The following is a 20,418-nucleotide window of genomic DNA, read 5'->3' as shown; positions in this document are numbered from 1 at the left end:
GTCACTGAACTTAGCCAGGATGAAATGCTTGCCATTTTTTTTTTGACATTCATATTTTCTAGAGATGATTGTTCAAACTCCAGAAACACTAAACTTAAGTATAGAAGGAAGTTGAGATTACTTCTGAAACTGGGACCATGTGAAGATCTGTGAAAAAAATGATTTAGCTGGTGGGGCATCAGTTGATCAAATTGTGTTTCTTTTTTCAGACTTAGAGAATTTGCTTACATTTCACTATCAGCTTCTTTAAAATGAACTTCAAAAGCAGAAAAGCAATACCAATGTTATGTGGATTCAGTCTCTTAGTACTTTTTTTCCTGTTTTCTTTCAGGATCGTAATAATGCCAGACGAATTCATGAAGGGGCAAGTTTACCTTTTTTTGAAGTATTTGTGGATGCTCCGTTGCATGTCTGTGAACAGAGGGATGTTAAGGGGCTCTATAAGAAAGCCAGAGCTGGAGAAATTAAAGGTGAACCTAAATGTAGTTGTGTCCTTTCTACATAGGTGAAATGTTGTAACTGGACTACACGTAAGTGGGTGTGCTCGAGTCTGTGAGTGTGTCACTTTTCCAAATGGCAGAACTGGGGATAAGACTGAGCAGAAAAATGGGATCAAATTCTGTCTGGGGCAGCTGACTATTATAAATGCATAGGACAGTAAAGGGGCAAAAGTGCCTATCCTCACATCGGAACTGTGTAATCTGCTAATCTGCTCAAGGTTTCTCAATTGCAAGCTCTTAGAATTGAGGAACAGTCTTACCTGCTTTGTGTGCCTATTGACTGGTTGAGAAAAAAGAGCCTGATACTTTTCTTAAGTCTTTAAAGAATTGTATTAATATGAATTACCCTGTTTTCCCTTCCAAAATGTAGTGTCACCATCTTTCTGTAAAGAGACTAACTTTTTTATTTTGAAATCAAGGTTCAGTGCTAGGGCCCATGAGTATAATTTCCTGTCCCCAGACTTAGTTAAGACTCTGAAGTACAGCCTGCAATTACTTAAAACAAACAAACGAACAAAAAACCAACCTCCCCCTCCAAAACAACTAAAAGTGTGATCACTTGTTGAAAATACTGTTTAAAGAGCTTCTTCGCTCCCTATTATTTTATAGCTAGAAGAGGTTGATAACATTTTTCACCTGTATTAAGAAGCAAAGTAATTTTTAAAGGTTTCACTTTCATGGGTTGAGTTTGCTCATGCTCTGATGATGACATCACTAATAATCAGGACTGACACAAAATTCAAGAAGCCTAAGATACTCCACATGACTCGGTTGAAGCTCAGTGCTTCTAGTACTACCAAATACGCAGTGAAGAATGGGCAATAAATACAGCTGTATTCACAGCTGTATTCACAGCTGTATTCACAGCTGTATTCAGGTTTGCTAAGAATCATAGCAAGATGTCTTGAGTGGGAAAGATGCAAGGATATTGTACTGTACAGAATCCTTGTTTGTGCTACAGAGCTTTCTTAATGTTTTGTTAATTTTTACAAAGCCCACAATGGAATTGTGTAACTTCAGAAGTGGTAGTGAGGTATTCAGTGCCTACAAGGGAATCTAGCAGTGACTGTGTCTTATGAAATACTTGATACGAAGGCTGCAAATTAAATGGACATGCCTGTTAACAACAACTTCTGTTATCTTCCTTTTCTCTAAGAATGGTAATGGGATGGGGTTTTTTTTCCTCCTATTCCCATTCCCCAGTCATTAGATACTTTTGAAGTATACAGGTTTTGGAACAGATACTGGCCTTTCTTTTTCACATTAGGTACTGCAGCAATTGGTATTTTTCACAGATGGGGAATAAAGCTACTAATTTAGAGAATATTTAAGTCTGAAGTGCAAAACTCGAATTACAGTGTTTGCATTTACAACTATGGAGGATGTAGGTGTCCAGTTAATAGAGCCCAGCCAATGTCTCTGCTGGAGATGAGATCTGTAGCACTACATGCTTTGACACGGAGCTTGACTTTCCTTGCTTCTTGTTCATTCATGGTTAGTTAGAATCTCCTCTGTTTCAACGCAGATTGCTAGCTAACTAGGCCAGAACAGGTGCCACCAGTCACTTACATGGTCTGTGAAAATAGCCCTTACAACCATAAGGGTCACACATGTCTACCTTAATTTAAGTAGCTGTCTTACGATAGGTATGTGAGCTAAAGTAATGTAATAGATGATGCAGTTCCCTACTCTTCAAGGTATTGCTGGCATGGGTGTGAATTTAAATATATACTCGTTCAAAATCAGGCTTTGTGTTCACATGCAAAAAAAAAAAAAGATCATGGCTACTAATGAAAGACAGCTGTTGGATGTGTATCTACTAACTCTGTGTTGAAGTGCACAGCTCTTTTGCTAGTGCTACCTTTTTTATTCACAGAATAAATCAAATAGCAACAAACATATACAGTGTACGTGCTGCAGAATGCTGAAGTTAGATGCAGTCATGTGTGGTAGGATTAGCAAATAGCCCAATGAAGAAAAAAGCAGGTGATTTCCCTAAGAAATCATCTGTTAAGGAAAGTAAAGCTTTGTGCTCATGCCTTGTTTATGTCTAGAAAACTGTTATGTGAACAATCTTAAAATGCAGTCATCTTTTGGAAGAAGTCATTTAAGATTTTTGTCTTCTGTTCTCTAGGCTTTACTGGAATTGACTCCGAGTATGAAAAACCAGAAGCCCCAGAGCTTGTGCTGAAAACTGATTCCTGTGATGTGAATGATTGCATACAACAAGTTGTGGAACTTCTTCAAGAGAGGGTGAGCAGCAATGCAGCTGTATCTTAGTAACTTTTTCAAAGCATTGGTGCATGAAATCTGAATGTATGTACTGGGAAACTCAGAATTTCTGTGTTAAAGACTTCAGCATTTTTAAATTCTAGCTTTTAAAATTGTCCTGCTCTCAACCTAAATATTGCAACAACGTTGGTCTCCAGGTGAATTATCTTTGGACAAGTAGAAAATTCATTTATATTCATTATCATAACTGATAACTTTAAGGGAGAGAAGTTGTCTCAGTTGTTACAGAACCAGCAGTGACTGTCAACTTTTAAATTGCTGACTAGCTTTTGTAAATCTCAATTTTTTTACTTTGTCTCTAAAGCATCTTTATTAATACATACTGTAAACATGAAGACACAGGGATGCGGTACCACGGTAATCTGAGCTGACAGGGGCTGCCGTGATTGTGTCTGGCCTTCCTTTGCATTGTTTTTCTTACAGTAGTAAAAGTGATCTTGCAGTTGTGTAGCAACTGCTTCAGGAAGCTGATCTTCCTGATAAGGCTGAATTAACTCAATGGTGTATAGCTTCTGAAAAAGCAGGTCTATTTCCTCCCTCACGCAACCTACACCATCCCTTCTGAAGCTCTAGTGTTACTCCTGTTGTCTGGTAAGTGGATTCAGTTCATTACCCAACCTGAAAAACAAACACAAGCCCCAGAAGTGGTGGCAGTCATCATGAGAAGGCTTTATAGTCATGAAACTGTACCCCAGTCTTTTTTTTATTCTCCTTTAAGTGGTGTTTTTTTTAATCACCTACACTAGTTCGTTGCATGAGACGTAATGACTTGACGACCCAGAAGAGGTGGTAGTATGTGGTCAGGAAGAAGGAGGCTGGTGGCGTTTTGAGAATGGACAAAGTAACTACTGTCTTCAGCTCTCAGCTTTGATCTGTCAGCAGCTCATATCCTAACTGAGATGTTCCTTACAGATGTCCTGAACTGCTGCTATTCTCATCCTAATGTTTTTAAGCTGTATTAACCGATAGTGTTATCTAATACGCTAATAAGCTGGCTTCTACAGACAGTGTCAAAGCCTTCACACTGAAAAGAAAGCAGAGCTTAAGGTTGGTGACTGGTGAATTTTATTTCTGGTGTGGGATGGAATTTTATATGCCATTCTGCCTTCCCTGATAGAGTATGGTAATCACTCAGAGGGAGAAGGATCAACATGTCAGGGTAACAACAAGTTCAGCCATCTGGCTTTGGTTTGCCTCTTTTCCTTAGTCTTCACCTTGATAGGAAGGAGTTTGCTAATGTTTGTGCAGAAGGAGTTAGTCTCCTTACATTCTTACCTGTAGTCAGTGAGTAGCAGGATGCCATTTCAGACCATGATTTTAATTTAGATGCTCTAACAGACAGGTCCTCATGCTCTTTGTGAGGTGGATGTACGGGAAACTGGAGGTGTATGCAGTAGCTTGAGTAAAGCTCCACCAAGTATTGAAGCTGGTACAAGCAAAAAGACTCATCGTGTATCAGCGTTGAGTTCATGGTAGCTTTCTGTCGCCAGTACAGCTTCAGAGAGATTTATTTTTTTCTAAATTTTCAAGAAAACTCTGTTAACAGTTCACTGCTTGATCCAGGTTGCTCAGGAGACCTGAAACAGGAGAAAACCACATCAGAGTGCTAGACTTGTACCCTAATACTCATCTGAATATTTTTTGGAGGAAAAAAGGAGAGAGCTGTATGAGCCCTATCTATGGGAGGTGGCAACTCCTCACTGTGGGAAGCCCTGAGCCTCCTGTTCAGAAGACCAGTTCAGATTTCACAATTCTAGAAAGCTGCATCATGGGTGCCAACAAGCAACTCTTGCATTAGTACATTTGGTACACAATGCTGAATGCTGGCTTCTGGCCCAGTCAGCTTTGCTCTGTCCTTTGCTTAAAGCACATTTTAACATTTTTTTCTTTGGAGAGAGAGTAGTGCAATGAATGGCAAGATGTCTTGGTGGTTGCTTACTGTAGGGAGACAATGAAACCAAGGCATGGCTGAACAGGCCACATATAACCCAATGATATGTTAAGTATAATTCTAGTAGGTTTCCCTTAGCTGGAAAAAGCTGTGGTTTTGTTCATTACTAATCGCACTGGGTTATTAAGAAAAGAACTGTAAGACAGCAGCATTATAAATATATTTTTTTAATAGCTGTGCAATACACTGTAAGGAAGTCCACTTGATGTTGATAATCCTTGAGTTTCAAGGGCTCTTCTTCTATTAGTTCAGAAAGTAATGGTAGTAAAAGACAGCATAGCTGAAAAAACGTGTGTATATTGAGATATATGCAGACGGATATACACAGATACATATTAAGAATATGAAGCGTTTATTATTTCATGGGAAATGGAAACTTGGTTCTTAAAACTTTTTCATAATATTTGCAAAGAACTCGCAAACAAATTTTTGAGGTATTCTCCAGAAATATGTTCAATACTTTATGGAAGAAAAGGGAGGAAACTGCATGGAGGAGTAATAAGCAGCTGTGTGAATCTGGAAAGTTCTTGTGTGGTGTAACTCAGTTTTGAGGGGCACCTGGATAGGTTTTTTTTGCATGTGAATGCAATAAATAAAACACTTCAAAGTTCTTTTCAGGGACCTAGCATGTGAGGTACTGTATCTCCTAAAGCTGCTGATCCTAAGTCGTATGAAAAGTTCCTTTCAATACTGTACAAATGAGTCCTTGCTCAATCCATAGTCAGAAAGGCATGTGTGGCTTTGGGCTTGATAAGTTTGGCTCTTAGTCTGCTGATACCGTCCAATATGCTGTCAAGCAAGCCTACTGCAGATGTTTGGCTATGGAGATTTCATTGTTTTAGTTGTTTTTTCCTGTCAACAAATGTAGCTGATCTAGCTAATGACACAAAGCTCATATTCCCCAGTAATGAAATTGGTTCAATATTTAACCAGGGAAATATTTTCTCAAGAAGTCACTTCTCAGGAATGCCACCTTTATTGTTAAGGAAGTGCCAAAGGCGTATAAGGAAAGAGTTGCATTTCTAGTACCTAACTTTCAATGTACTGAGGAAAAGCGGCTTTTAACTACTTTTGTACAGAAGTCCCATTCTTAGGGGCATAAAATTACAACAGCTCTGCAAATACCACAAAAGAAACCCACAGATGTTTGGAATTTGATTATATACTTCTACTACTTAGATCAATCCATTGTGAGTGTATGTATAAACCTCTCTTTTATTCCATCTGCCACCCATCCTTCAAATTATAGCCAAAGGTTGAGTTCTTATCTAAGCCTGGGAACATTCTCTTCTGAGGCTCAGTATTATACTTGCATTTGGGGAGGTGGTCCTCCTGGTCTTTGAAAGCATTGATTTTTGTAACTATATTCACGCAGTTCCTTGCAAGTGTATTCAAAATCTGTGTTATGGAGCAGCGAGAATTTCGAGCAAAATAGAAATAGAGGGTAGCAGTTCCTGGCAAGTATGTAGAAATGGATTCTGCTGTTCTGTATAATCTGTACATATTTTTTTCCCCTCAATTATACTGCACAGTTAGCATCACTGTAACCATAATTATTCTTTATGGATCTAGGACCTCAATGTTATCTAGGTCCTCACTGGCTTATCAAAACTGTGATTAAGTGATACTGTGTGATCGCCTTGGTTATAAGCTTGAATTGCAGCAGGCCCCAAACCCATCTTTCAATGTTTTTTTGAGAAGCCTACCAACATGGGAGATAAGTATTTTTAATATCTGTAACATTGATGTAGAACACGCATGGCAGGTCTTTGACCTTCTTTTTCATTATTTGACTGTAAATTACTCCCTCAGTAGAGTGTATTTGACAGTTGATTATACCCATCTGCTGGCTGGGTATTGAGTCATTATTTTACTTGCAACCTTGTTTTCTGTCTCCTTCTTTCAAAATGGCTTCAGCAGAAAATTTGTATGAATACAGCTGTTTACTTCTTTGTTTGAGCGCAGTGTCCAAACCAAATACTTACACCAAAGGGTGTTTGAGTGGGACCAACTGGGATTTGTAAGACCAAGCGTAGACAATGAGGATTTTATAAATAGCTTGTGATGTTGCAAATAAGTGTTTTTGCAGCTGCCTGTGCAGCAAAGAAGGCCAATGGCATGCAATACCGTATTAGCAAAAGCAGGTTGAGGAAAGTGATTAGAACAAGTGGCCCAGAGAGTTTGTGGATGCTCCATCCTTGGAGTTACTTAAAACTTGATTGGCCAAGTCCCTGAGCTAGCCGACTGCAGCTGGTTCAGTTCTGAGCAGGAAACTGGACTAGATGGCCTCCAGAGGTCCCTCTGTGATTCTGTGATAAGGCTAATCGTTATTTCATGTGAGAAGCTGGGGAAAAAGCAAGTGCTGCATAAAGGCCGTGCAAGACTATACTAGTAGTTTTATACTTACAGCAGTAAATATGTAAGCCAGAATGACCAGAAAACTTCATAAGCTTTTAAGTATAACCAAAAAACCCCACACACACCAAAAAAAAAAACACCCTCAGTATTAAATTTCAGTCATTCCCACATCAGTATACCACTGATTTCTTCTCATTGCTTAGAGAAGTAAGGAGAACTTGTGTATTTTAAGGTAGGCATTTCCTGATTTTGAGGTGTGTGTGCTGTAGTTATGATTGTTGTCTTTTGAAAATATACTGCTGAATGGTATTACAGAAATGGATATCACCAGCTCAGATTGTTTTTTTTTCTTTCTAGAAAGCATGTATATTTTTGTGGTTATTAAAGAACAAACTCCAGTTACATTGAATTGTGTAATAAGATACAGTGATGGTGTCATTTTTGTTGCAGCTGTATGTCTTTTGCTTTCTTCTCTGTTTTTTACCTTCTGTAGTTTGGGAAAAGGGACAAGCAAGATTTTGGTTCACAGACATTCTGTGTTAGTCATGGAGACTCCGGTTGGGCAGTAATCACAGAACCACAGAGTCATTTAGGTTGAAAAAGACCCATAAGATCACCAAGCCCAACCATCCACCTAACACAAGTCCACCACTACACCGTGTCCCTAAGTGCCATGTCCACACATCTCTTAAATACTTCCAGGGATGGAGGCTTCACCACTGCCCTGGGCAGCTTGTTCCAACACCCAACCACGCTTTCCATGAAGAAACTCTTCCTGACATCTACTTAAACCTCTGCTGAGGCAACTCGAGACCGTTTCCTCATGTCCATCACTTTTCACCTGAGAAAAGAGACTGACACCCTCCTCTCTGTAACCTCTTCTCAGGTGGCTGTAGAGAGCACTAAGGTCTGCCCTCAGCCTTCTTTTCTCAAGACTAAACAGTGCCAGTTCCCTCAGCTGCTCCTCTGAAGTCATGTTCTAGTCTCTTCACCAGCTTCATTGCTCTTCAATGAATGGGTTCAAACTTCCTGCTCCTCCAAGCAAGGTCTGTATTTATAGCTGACCTACAGTGGGCCACACAGGTGAACCCTTCCCTTCTTTACATTGTGGATGGGTAGGTCATAGATAGGACTGAAACTTTTGATTAGTCCTACTTCAAGAATTTTTATTTCTTTTAACTCCTCCCAAGATGATGTAGATTTGTTTTGGTTTATACAGCCTTCTGGAGAAATAAGCAAGTAGCTTTGAAAGAAACTTCTCAAGCTCTATAAAAAAAATATTAGTCCCACTTTTCCAGAATTGTTTTTTTAACTGTACTGTTTTCATTGCAATTTGAAAATTATACTGTTTCTGTCAATATCCAAACTCACAAACCAACTTAGAGGGGAAAAGAGCCTCAAACCCTATAATGTTTTGCTGATGAGCTGAAAGTAGTTCTGTAATCGATCATAGTATCATGTTGAATGTAGTTTTCATAATCTGTTCAATTTTTTTATTTTTTTTTAATTTTTACCAAATATAGCATCTTCTAGAAATACATTCATTTCAGAATTTCTCATTGTAGAGTACAGTTAAACAGATGCTTTAATCCAGTGAGATTTATACTCCAGCTGAGAATGATTTATGTATTTATTCTTTTTGAGGGTAGAGTTAGGATGTTTCAGCTTCATTCCAAATGAAGCAACTAGTAGTGCAAGATTTTATGAGGATGTATTTCCTTTAGATCACACTTGTTTTATGCCAACATCTCATTTTTCATACTGTATGAGTAGAGTGCTTAGAAGAAAATCTTTAACGTTGGTAGTACCATGAGCCATAATAATTTGTACTGCATATGCATGAAAGCTGTGATCATTGTTATATTATAGTTTTGAGAGCCAAGTGTTAGTTCTCTTTGTCTGTTCCTTCTGGTCCTATACCAAAGCAGGAAAAATCAACTGTGTTTTGTGCTTTAAGTTATATGCCAGTCATTGTTTTCTTTTTATTTGCATCATGGAAGATTCAGGCTTAAAGCCAACAGAACCTGAGTGCAGTGACATAAACAAGCTCTAATTAAGTTTGAGAAGGAGCTCATATCTCAGAGAAATAAGATGCCAATTAGCCTGAATGGTAATCCTGTCGCCACTGAACAACCAAATGCTGAAAACTGACAGTTTTACTTAAACTGAAGATGGGATGAGGATGGAAGATGAGGAATAAAGTTAAATGACATGTAGAAAGAGGATGCTTAAGGGATTTCTGATTTAGAATTTTATTTCTGCAACAGCTATTCACATAATAGTGCATTTACACCCAATCCATTAGTTACATTACTTCAAACAAGCCATCTTTCCTGTAATGATGAGGGTACTCAGCATGCTGTAATCTTGATGCGTCACCTGAGAAAACGGTCTCTAAAAGTATGAAATGTAAAAAAATATATTGTCAACCTAAAAGCAGTCAGAAATGTTATTTAATACGCTTTAAAGAAAAGATCTTGAATTCAACTGGTTATAGATTAAGATTAATACAGTGAAAACAATTTGTTTATCAATTTACTGAAAAGGTGATAGAACAGAACTGATGGGAAGAGAAGAAGCAGAAAATCTTACCTCCCTTTTTTTAAGATAACTGTCATTGCACTTTCCATTTTTTCCTTAATGTATTGACAAACTTCCTTCCCTGCAAGCTGTAGATATCAAAACATCAGTGATTACAGTCAAGCAAGCACTGCTGTTTGCTTTTTCCATATATAAACTATTTTGTGGCCTCACACATCAATTAATATGAACTCACATTACTGAATAACCGGTCTTATAAATCAGATGGTGCCTGTGAATGCTTATCTACTGGAAACTCGCCTGAGGGCCCCTTATTTACAGCCTGTTAAGGATGTTTGCATCAGCAAGGAACTGGTATCACAGTCTAAGATAGCACACGTTCCAATAAAGCATCCAGTTTATATTTTATTATTTTGTAGTTATTTGTTCAAATTTAATGACAAATGGTAAGCGTAGAGGAATATTGTGTAACTTGTCTGTTGGTAGAATGAATCTTTGATTAACTTTGCCATGTTAAAGTGGTCACTAGATGGCCTGCTAGCCTAGTATTTCCCTAAAATTCATTCAGTTTAAAGACCTATGAATTCCTCTTGCTGCTATTTAAAATCTATAATACCGTTTTAAGTACCATTTTTGTGTCTGCTAGGGAGTCTAGATTTACTAATCCTACAAATTATCTAGATATTTAACTCATTAAATAATGTAATGTGCCATAATCATATTTATGTTGCGCTTTATTAAAAAAATAATCTATGAAACAACAACAAAAATAAGCCCATCTCAAGCCATACAATCTCTTTGGTTGCTCTAATAGGGGCTTAAATGACCCCAGATTAAAAGTATTGTCAAGCTGTGTTTGGCTGTTTCTTCCACTTGGGTAGAAATACCAATGCTTGTGTGGCCATGGCTGTGGTCGTCACTGTTTTCTACCAGATTCTTTAGGCAATGGTGGTGGGGATTCAACTGCTTTTCTAACAGGGCTGGATTGCCTGCTCTGGTTTTATGGCCTACTGTCCTTCAGCATTGTCGGAGCTGCCTTCAGGCTGTCTACATCCCCATAGTGAGGCAGAGAGGTTGGTTACAGAAAATGCATCGTCAGACCTTTGTTGTTTCCATTGTTTTGCCCATTAGTGGGACACTAAAAGCAGAATAATATTTGGAAAAAAAAAAAAAAAACTTTTAATAGCCACATTTATGTAAAGCTTTTGATGGTTTGTAGAACTTTATAGCATGGTAAGAAACTAGGGTCCAGAGCAGGATCTTCTGGGAAGCAGCATAATGTGTACCCAGTCACTATACTTTGCTTGTAAAGTCTGCTATTCGTAACAGCAGGCAGTGCTTTTCTGTGGTTCTGGGCTTACTGCTGCGGGGAGTTTGCTGCAGCACTCCTGGGCTGTAATTTTGCTTCTGTCATACAGGGCAGGTTTTGCCTAAGTTACTATCTAAAATAATAATCACTTCCCAGTTGAAGTCTGATACCTAATGGATTCAACTTTTCCTTATACAGCACAACTTCTAAGTGCTAGTTTATTTACTTTTATTTGTCTTTGGAGACACAAATAGGGTAAGAGCTAGCTAGACTCACCACCTCTTTACATTCCTGCCGTCATTTTGTCTCCCACTTCCTTTCATCGTCCTGCTTCTTTGACTTTCCACTGAGTTGGTGCCTAATGTCTGATAAGTGCTTGGATAAATGCTTTAATGCTCCTGGGCAAACTTTGCCTTTCCTATAGGCACACCTCTTTACTATGGATTGCAAATATTGGAAAAATAAAAAATAGCTCCTTGTGTTCTTGTTAAAGGTTTATGTATAATTTGCTCTGTGGGTGAGCTTCCTCCTCCCACTCCACTTCCAAAAGATTTACTTTACAGAAGTAACTTAAAACCCTGTTTTAAAAAAGAAATACGTCTGTCAGGAGACTCTTTTAAGTTTTGTCATGGATGACCTTCCCTTCTCTTCCCCTCTCCTCAGAAGTGTGCCTTTATCCTTATGAGGGGTTTAAGATCTAGAGTATAGTGAAATGAGAAAGTCTTGAGAAGGTGTTATTTAAAACCCAAGGAGGACCCCCCCCCCCTTTTTTTTTTTTCAGTATAAAACTGATATTCTGTGGTATTTGGGTTATAATTAGGACACTGGTGTTATTTTACTAGCTGTAGGTGACACATTCAGTTTGTACTTCTGTATTAATGACTTTCAGTTTACTTCCCTATTACTATTGCTAACACATCTTGTATGATCAGTTACTTAAGTTTGTAAGTTTGTTCAGTCTCTACAACATTTTTTTTACTTTAGCATCTATAAAAGCATACGCTCATCCTTTCTGCTGTAGCTAATATAGGCATTAATCAGTCATGAAAACTGCACTTAATTCAGTAGTTAAATATTTACAAGGTAAATGTTATAACTGTATGAGGTACTTAGTTTAAAAAAAAATCTTGCCAGAATGTTTCACTGTTATTACTCAAGCCAGCAGCGTTGCTAGCCATATATCATAATCTTGGATCAACGTTGTTTTTTAAATGAATAAAAATTGCTTAATGCACATATTCTTGGCACAGAGCAGTACAGCATAGAATTTTACTTCTTGACCTTGTGTTTAGTGTCCAAGAAGCATTTGGACCAAATGTTGCATTCTGATTATTCCTTTTATACAGGACATTGTACCAGTGGATGCCTCTTACGAGGTGAAAGAACTTTATGTGCCAGAAAACAAGCTGCAGTTGGCCAAAACTGATGCGGAGTCTCTGTTAACCTTGGAAATAAATAAGGTATTGTGTGTTCAGTTATCTCATTACGGAAGTTGAAAAAACAGTCTGCTGCTCGGCAGAACTGTGTATAGTCAAAATACCTGTACTAGTTACATATTGTAACTTGATAGGCTTTTCTCTCTTCTTCTTGAGAAACATCACGGCATTTGTGTTTTCTTCGTTTGCTTTTTAGAAATAACAGTTGAAACTTCATAAGTAATGCCTGGTATTTCAAATAGTGTTACTTAGTTAATCCTAAGCATGGTGATTAAATTTACAGTGACTTTTTTCCACCCTCATCCACAGACTAAATCATGCCTTGCATACCTTCTACGGATAGTTGTTCCTAGAAGAATTTTTAGCTTACTTACATAAATATATATATTTTTAAATTGTAATGACCTAGAAATATGGTGGAAATCAGTTGCTGCTGCTTCACTCTCCTTGTTGGTAACCTTCAGGTTAAAGTAGTAACCTTATATATAAGGCTTATACAGTTGCAAACTTTTAGAGGTAACTGATCAGGTACTTACACAGGTAGGTGACCAGATCTAATTTATTAGTTTTTGTTTCGTTTTGTTTTCTGGTTAGAATGAGTTCATGCTACTTTTCTGGCTTCCAGCAGAGAATACTTGGAAAAGCATGGATCAACTTAATTGACTCTGTTCTTACTTCGGTTAAATGCAGTATTTTCCAACTTGGAATTTAATTAGACAAAGCTGCTTCTGGCTGTTTATCTGTTCTTCCTGGTAATCTTTTTTTCCTGAAGAATTACATCTAAACACAGATACAATGCATGAGTTTTTTCACTGACTTTAACAGTATTATTATGAGCCAGCGGTGTGCCTGGCAGCTGACGACACTTGGGTTGTCCAGTCTGGGGAAAAGGAGGCTGAGAGGTGACCTCCTCACTCTCTGTGTCCTTCTAGATTCTTTTCACGTGTATCTGTAAAACTATATATTGCTTTGCTGTGGAATAAATTTGTAGGGTCACCATTATTAAGTTTCTGTAGTGTTGCATTGTAAATTGCTTCCCATCTAGCAAAACAAATTCTTTCTTCCTCTACTCCTAACCAGTGTTTTGTTAAATATCAAGTAAGTATATAACATCAGCTAGGGAAGAAAATTTGTGTTATGCTTGTCTCAACATATACTAAACAACGTAATAAAATTAGTCATGCTTTTTACAAGAGAAACTTGCACACGTGAAGTCAATGGACTTTGTCCTTTGTCGAAGACTCTTGACCAGGTCTTAGTAATGCACATGCAGAAATAATAAAGGCCACACACTAAGTCATAGTGTGACCCTTTAAATGGTAAGGAAGGAAATTCCCTGTAAGATGATATATCCTAAACTAAAATAAGTACTAGTCCTGAGAGAATTTTACTTCTGGATTTTTCTCATTACTTTCCGCAATAAAAACTTCCTTTCTAATATGTTTTAAGATTTGACCTGTTAGTATTCAGTCGCCCCCTCCCCTCCTTATTCTGATATTTTTGTGGTAACTGTATGTGGTGTAGGTTTTTGTTGCATTTATTTTTTAATAAAGCAAGGTAACCAAGAGCTTAAAATAACTAGAGTTCCACTTTTTTATTTAAGTTGAGCTTTTTCAAACATTTACAAATGAAGCTTTCTTGTGTATAACAAAATGATATTTGATGTTACGTGTGAGACTGGAAAATAGCCAGAGTCATAAACAGTGGTCCTTTTTTTTCCTTCTAGAGACTTTGAACTCTTTGTGATTAAGACTATAACACTGAGAAATCTTTCATTTACACTGTGTTTTATGGATAAATCATGTTCTATTATGATTAACATTAAATGTCAGTCATTGAGCAACAACTTTTATCTTCTCTATTTCTCTGTTTCTTTGCAAGGTGGATATGCAATGGGTGCAAGTGCTGGCAGAAGGCTGGGCAACACCCCTGAATGGCTTTATGAGAGAGAGAGAATACCTACAGTGCCTTCACTTTGATTGTCTCCTTGATGGTAAGATATTTCTGTTAGTAAAACTGAGGAAATTAACCATATTTCTGGAACATTGTTGATGCTTTGCTGTCTAGTGATGGTGTAGTGACACTTTTTCACGTTTGTGCACAGTCTGAGCTAAGAGAATAGGATACTAAAATTGTTACTTCTAAACTTAATGCATTTATTCTTTTTATTCCTACCACCATGTTAGTTTGAAAAATCAGTGCCTTATCTTTTTTTGCCTTTACAAATTATAACTTCTATTTTGGAAATGTTTTCGCTTTTGAAAACATTTAAACCTGAAAGCCACATTTCCAATTTGTTTTGAAGAAATTTATTTTAGAACTTGAAATTGCAATTTAATTTCTGTTTAGCTCTGTGAGGAATAGCAACAGATTTGTCCTTCAATAGTGATGAAGGAAAGGACAACGAAGTGACTTGCATGCTAAAGTTGTTGCAAGTATGAAATCAGAATTTGAGAAGGGGGCTTGGTTATGTACAATTGTCACATGCAGTTGAATGACTCTACTGTAACAATTACCCTGTGATGATTTAAACAAATATATTTTATTTTGTATTAGTAATGGGCTAAGAATGAACATTAGTTAAGGTAGCTGACAAGTGATAACATTAGGTTTTAAAATTTGAGTTTGATTCTGTCATTTATTTGATTTATTCTTCTTAGAAGACTGTTTTATTCAAACATTTAGGTTTTTTTTGCACGCTATATGAAAAAAGAGATGGTAAAGATTCCTGTCTTCCTGTTTCCTTCTGTGTTACTCTTCTTTTACTGGAGACCAAATAGCAGGAAAAAAATGTCACCTGTCTTTCACTTCTATGTCTTTCACTTCTTCTGTTGTCTCCAAACTTTTCCAGTTCCCCTTTTCAGAAGTCTCTGAGGTACTATCCTAGGCAACATGAGGGCATCCAGTTATTTTGGAGTATCTCAAGTTTGCTATAGCTTTTTGGGCTACTTGTTTGGTTTTCATTCCATGTGCTCTTCTGAGTGTCAAGCCAAATGCATTGTACCCTGCAGTTGCTATGCATTTAACTGCTAAAATAGCTTGTAGTTCCTGCCCTGTAATCTTCTGTAAATCAGATTTTTCTATAAAGCTTTTAAAGCCTTTTATAGGTATTTCAGATATAGCAATATTAGAAATTTGTAAATTTCTCTTGCAGGTGTTTTTAATACCTCTTCTGGTGCTACAAATAAACTATGAGCTATGAAAAACAGATAACAGTAGTAGGTAATTTTTTCCTATGAAGGAAAGAATTTTCAGTTCTAGAATAGAATAGTCACGTTCCTCTAGATGCGACCGTATTTTCTCTTCTCAGGTATCTACTGCAACATTCATGCATGAGAATCTTTTTAGAAAGATGTGATTGGCTTAAAGCTACTTTGCTACTTGAAGCCAGTGACAACAGTTAAGTCAAAACATCCTGCAAGTTTCCTTCCTGCTTGGTATGTTAGTGCTGGAGTGTCACAGCAGCAGTAATTTTCCGGGGTTTTGATTCTGAAGAGGGAGACAAAATACTGCAATGCATTTTGTCCTTTGAGCCTTAAATGCAATATTCACATGGATGGACTTCTGCATTATGGAGATTGATACAGGTGTGCTGATATTCTCACCTTAAAGCTTAACTTATCTGAAATAGTCTCAAGCTGACGCTATTTTCCTCTGACTTTAAATAAATAAAAATAAACAAAACAACAACAGAACATGTCACTAAACTACCTTATCTCCGTTTCCAGTTAGTTCATTGGATGAAGATGGGTGTTAGAGAGAGATACTTGTTGTTGCAGTCTCACAAAATTTTAATAATTAACCACTTGGAGATCTCTTCCCAGTTGGAAGTGTTTATTTTCTTACTGCTAAAGCAAGAGGTTTTTACTAAGCATCAAAGTTGGAGTGGCAAATTGCCATCCCTGTGACTGTTGTCAAGCTCAATTTTAAGATCCAGTTGTTTTGAAAATAACTCTGAATGGTGAGACTCAGTTTAGGAGAGGATATGCAGCACACTTTTTCCCTTTGAATTACAAAGGAAGGGAGATAGAAAGAATTACTTATCTTTGTTCTCTTATCCTTTTCACCCAGCTTCATTGTTTTTAACTTCCTGTCATGCTTAGAGTATGATTAAGAGAAGGTTTTAAAATAAGTATTACTTAAATTATGGGCAAACCAGCCTTATTTAGAGCCTGTCTCCACTGAAGCCAATAGCAAAACTCAAATTACCTTCAATGGGCCTATGACTTTTCTCCTGGAGAACACCCAAGAGTTTTGCACTCTGTTGTTAAATCTGTTTTTATTATAATTCAAGCAATTGTATGATAGTTGCAGTATTTACTCCACTGGTTTCTTAAATCTTACCCTTGTAGTCAAGAAAAAAAGACTTCTAGCATCTAGCCGTGAAGTAAATGTTTAAAAACGAGGACCACGTAACCTTTAAATTCAGATACATTGGGTTATTTTCAGAAGTTAGTAGCTGGTAAGCATTCAGTTGAACAAACTATGCAAAATGTCTGCCTGATTCGACTTTTTTTCTGAAATAGATGTACACTTGAGTCTGTTGTATGATAAACTTACAGCCTGGGCTGTAACTTTTTAGGAGGTTAGATTTCCAAAATATAATTGATGACCATTGCTATGGATAATGGCTTTTTTCTCTCTGCAGGGGGAGTCATTAACCTGTCAGTGCCTATAGTGCTAACAGCTACACAGGAAGACAAAGAGAGACTGGATGGGTGTACAGCAATCGCATTAGTGTATGAGGGTCGCCGCGTGGCCATTCTCCGTAACCCAGAGTTCTATGAGCATAGGAAAGAGGAACGCTGTGCGAGGCAGTGGGGAACGACGTGCAAGGAGCATCCGTATATTAAGGTGTGTGTCTAAAAGTTGAAAAGCTAGTCCTGTTATCTGTCCTGTCTGCGGACATTTCAAGTTGATGTCTGTAATTAGTGTATTTTGACACCAAAACTTCATGGAGAAATAATTAAAACATCTGAGTGGAAACAAAGGTGCTTTTTTGTTTAATACAGCTGTTGAGTAGTCTGTACTCGGCGTGAAAATCTAGTGTCAATAAGTACACATGAAATGAATTTAGGATGTAGAATCTGTGCTACAGAGGAGTGTAGTGCCTAGGAAATCTATTCCCCTGTGGACCCAGATGGGTCATCAAAGCTCCTTAATCAGTGGATACATGCATCGCGGAAGCAAGAAAACTTCTTTTCTGCTTGTATGTGGAGCACGTGAGAATTGCCTGATTTAAATGACCTTGAAACAAGCACCCTTCCTGGAGAGTTCGTAATTTAACTCTCTGGGGAGTTACTTTCCATCCGTTGTGCTCAGTATGTTTTATTGTCTTGACCTTATGTGTATGTCATACCGAAGTATTTTAATTGTAACATTACTTCTTGTGTTGTTGAGTTTAGTTTTGAAAGATGATGTGAATGTTACATTATAGTTCTGTGGAGCCCATGAATGTTTCTTTTCCCATTTCTGTCTCTATAATATCTCTTTGTTTACATATACGACTTAAAATCAGATAAAAGGAAATAAACCTCAAATTATGAGCTTGTAATTAAAAGGGAAAACCTTCGGTGTTTTCTAAAAGCAGCTGTATGACTGATAGTTATACCTGTCTGAAAACTGTTTTTTTGAATTCTTAAAAATTTTGTTATTAATGTGTAATGACATCTTTCACTGACTGAAGCTTTACAACTCCAACTATACAGTTAAGAGTATATCTGGAAAAGGACATACCCTGCTAGATACAAGTAAGAGTATTCTGGAAGATGTCCTCTGTGTTCTGTGCTGATGAACGTAAGACTACCCTTTTATTGAAAACTTGAAGTAACACAAATGTAAGAAATGCTAAGAAAATCTCATGCAGAAAAGATTTAAATGACTTATAATATATTGGCAATATCAGAATGACACGGCTGATACTGATGTAGAAGATGAGAACCCATCTTCTTATGTCTGTACTGGTGTGTATAGTAGTATCATGACAGCATATCAATGAATATGTGTTTTGTAGTATCATGACAGCACATAAATCTTGTGGCTTTTCTGAATTCATCAGAAATCCTTGGGTGTCTGAGAGCTAATGTAGTGCTGATTTTCTCATCTTCATGTTTTTCTCACACTTTTCCCTCACACCTTGGTAAGATGTCAAAATCTGGCATTTTCTTGGGGAATGGTTTGGTGACCGCAGCATCATTTAACTCCAACAGCAGGTCCTCTATCTCAAAGTAAAAAAACAACAACCAAATAATCAAAAAAAGAAAAGAACAAAAATGACACTTAATTTTAACATCTTGACTCGTGGGTTTGGTACACACAAACTCTTCTGTTGTATCAAGGAAATTTGTCATCTCTAAATGACATCAGGCTGAAAAATGACTGGAAATGTATATGAAACTTGAAAGGCTTTTTTGTTCTTGTCTTCAAAAGCAATGTGTTGTCAAAAATCACTCGTTGATTTCTGTGGCCATTGATAGATTATGTTAGGCAGCTTGCTCTAAGTATTCTTTTGATAAAGGGTGAGGTGGTGTTGGAAGATATTCAAAGAATTGTAGTGAGTGTACAATACATGTTGCCTTGATAAAGTGCCGAAGTGAAACAAATCCAAAAGCTGTCTTACTTTAAAGATCTGATTTTATTTGTAAATTAAATCAGATGAGTAAATTAGAACTGTTCTATTTGATACATTATTGCTGACCAGAATCATGTGAACTGCAGCATAATACTGGAACTACGTTAGCTTTGACCAAAAACTGTAAAACGTACAACTTCATTCTACTCAATGTATTAACTTTTCCAGCCAATATATTTTTTTGTTATAAAATAATGTTGGTTAAGAACATGGATTACTTGCTTTTCTATATATTGGAGGAGATGTTGGAAAACAATAAGTTTTGTTCTTTTTAAAAGAAAGGCATAAGTCTGCCATGGATTAGTGCATCTCTTCTGCATCGTGGCATAACATGTTTGGACTATGTTTCAGTGATTTTTTTTTTAATATTGGTGCTTGATTTCAGACTGTTAAATGCAATTAACTCAGAACTCTCTCCTTTGTAAATATTGTGCCCCCTTTGTAGTGGTTTCAATGCTCAGAACAAGCTGATAAGCAATCCCAGCATGGATTTTCATTTCTTTTCTTAGATGGTTATGGAGCAAGGGAACTGGCTGGTAGGTGGAGATCTACAGGCCCTTGACCGTATCTATTGGAATGATGGACTCGATCAATACCGTCTCACTCCAGCTGAGCTAAGACAGAAGTTCAAGGAAATGAATGCTGGTGAGTAATTTTTTCTTGTTTTGTTTCTTCCTACAAAGGTTTATCCAAATGCCTGCTGCCTCAATACTGCAGGGGCAAGCCTTGTTTCAAGAGAGAGAATCTCAGTGCTCTTTTAAGTGGTATTCTTTGCCTTTTACTAGAATTAATTTTTATAACCTCAGATACTATCTTGCCGAAATGCACAAGAGAAGATGGTAACCCCTGAGGTTCTGATTTTATCTTTCCATGCACACTAGACATGTTATTAATGCAAGAAAAGATAAAGTTAAAATGTGGTAGAAAGTGATTTAAATATCATCAGATTCAACTTGATCTGTAGAGGTGTGGCTGAGTGCTGAGCTTTCATGCTCTTCTGTTTTAAGTCTATTCCATGCTGCTTCTGGGGAACAAAGCTTATGACAGCCGTGCAAGTAAACGGGTGCAAAGTGGAATGCATCACAATTAAAAACTGAGCTAGTTGCTAACTTTATATTGTGGAAGAAACAAAACAGTCTTTCACACTTGAGCAGTTGTTAGGCAAATAAATAAGAGGCTGAGTAATACCATAAAGCAAAGAAGAATTGATCATTACTCCCTTCAGTGTGGCAGCAATTGGCAGGCACCTGCAAACCACTTCTAAGTGTGAAGGAAGGGTTTAACATCAGCAAACTGATATTGGTCCCGAGTTCCTGTCTTTTTTCAGCATGGTCATTATTTCCAGGATCTGCTGCTTTAAGATACCAGTATAGCTTTAGCTATTCTCCTAGTAAATATAT

At 37.3% G+C, this 20,418-nt stretch overlaps 1 protein-coding gene across 2 annotated transcripts in view; it reads left to right on the top strand.

Moving 5' to 3' along the window:
- PAPSS1 (3'-phosphoadenosine 5'-phosphosulfate synthase 1) overlaps positions 1 to 20,418 on the top strand; it is a 61,434-nt gene that overhangs the window by 28,496 nt on the left and 12,520 nt on the right. For both annotated transcript variants that reach the window (XM_048066408.2, XM_048066407.2), the window contains 6 exons: positions 332 to 470; positions 2,635 to 2,753; positions 12,298 to 12,411; positions 14,269 to 14,380; positions 17,036 to 17,241; positions 19,528 to 19,663. In XM_048066408.2, coding sequence (XP_047922365.2) covers positions 332 to 470; positions 2,635 to 2,753; positions 12,298 to 12,411; positions 14,269 to 14,380; positions 17,036 to 17,241; positions 19,528 to 19,663 — 826 coding nt within the window. The remainder of the gene's footprint in view (positions 1 to 331; positions 471 to 2,634; positions 2,754 to 12,297; positions 12,412 to 14,268; positions 14,381 to 17,035; positions 17,242 to 19,527; positions 19,664 to 20,418) is intronic.

This window comes from Anser cygnoides, chromosome 4 (assembly GCF_040182565.1).
Source record: "Anser cygnoides isolate HZ-2024a breed goose chromosome 4, Taihu_goose_T2T_genome, whole genome shotgun sequence".
NCBI classification, from domain to species: Eukaryota; Metazoa; Chordata; class Aves; order Anseriformes; family Anatidae; genus Anser; species Anser cygnoides.
This window is presented reverse-complemented; position numbering and strand designations above follow the sequence as displayed.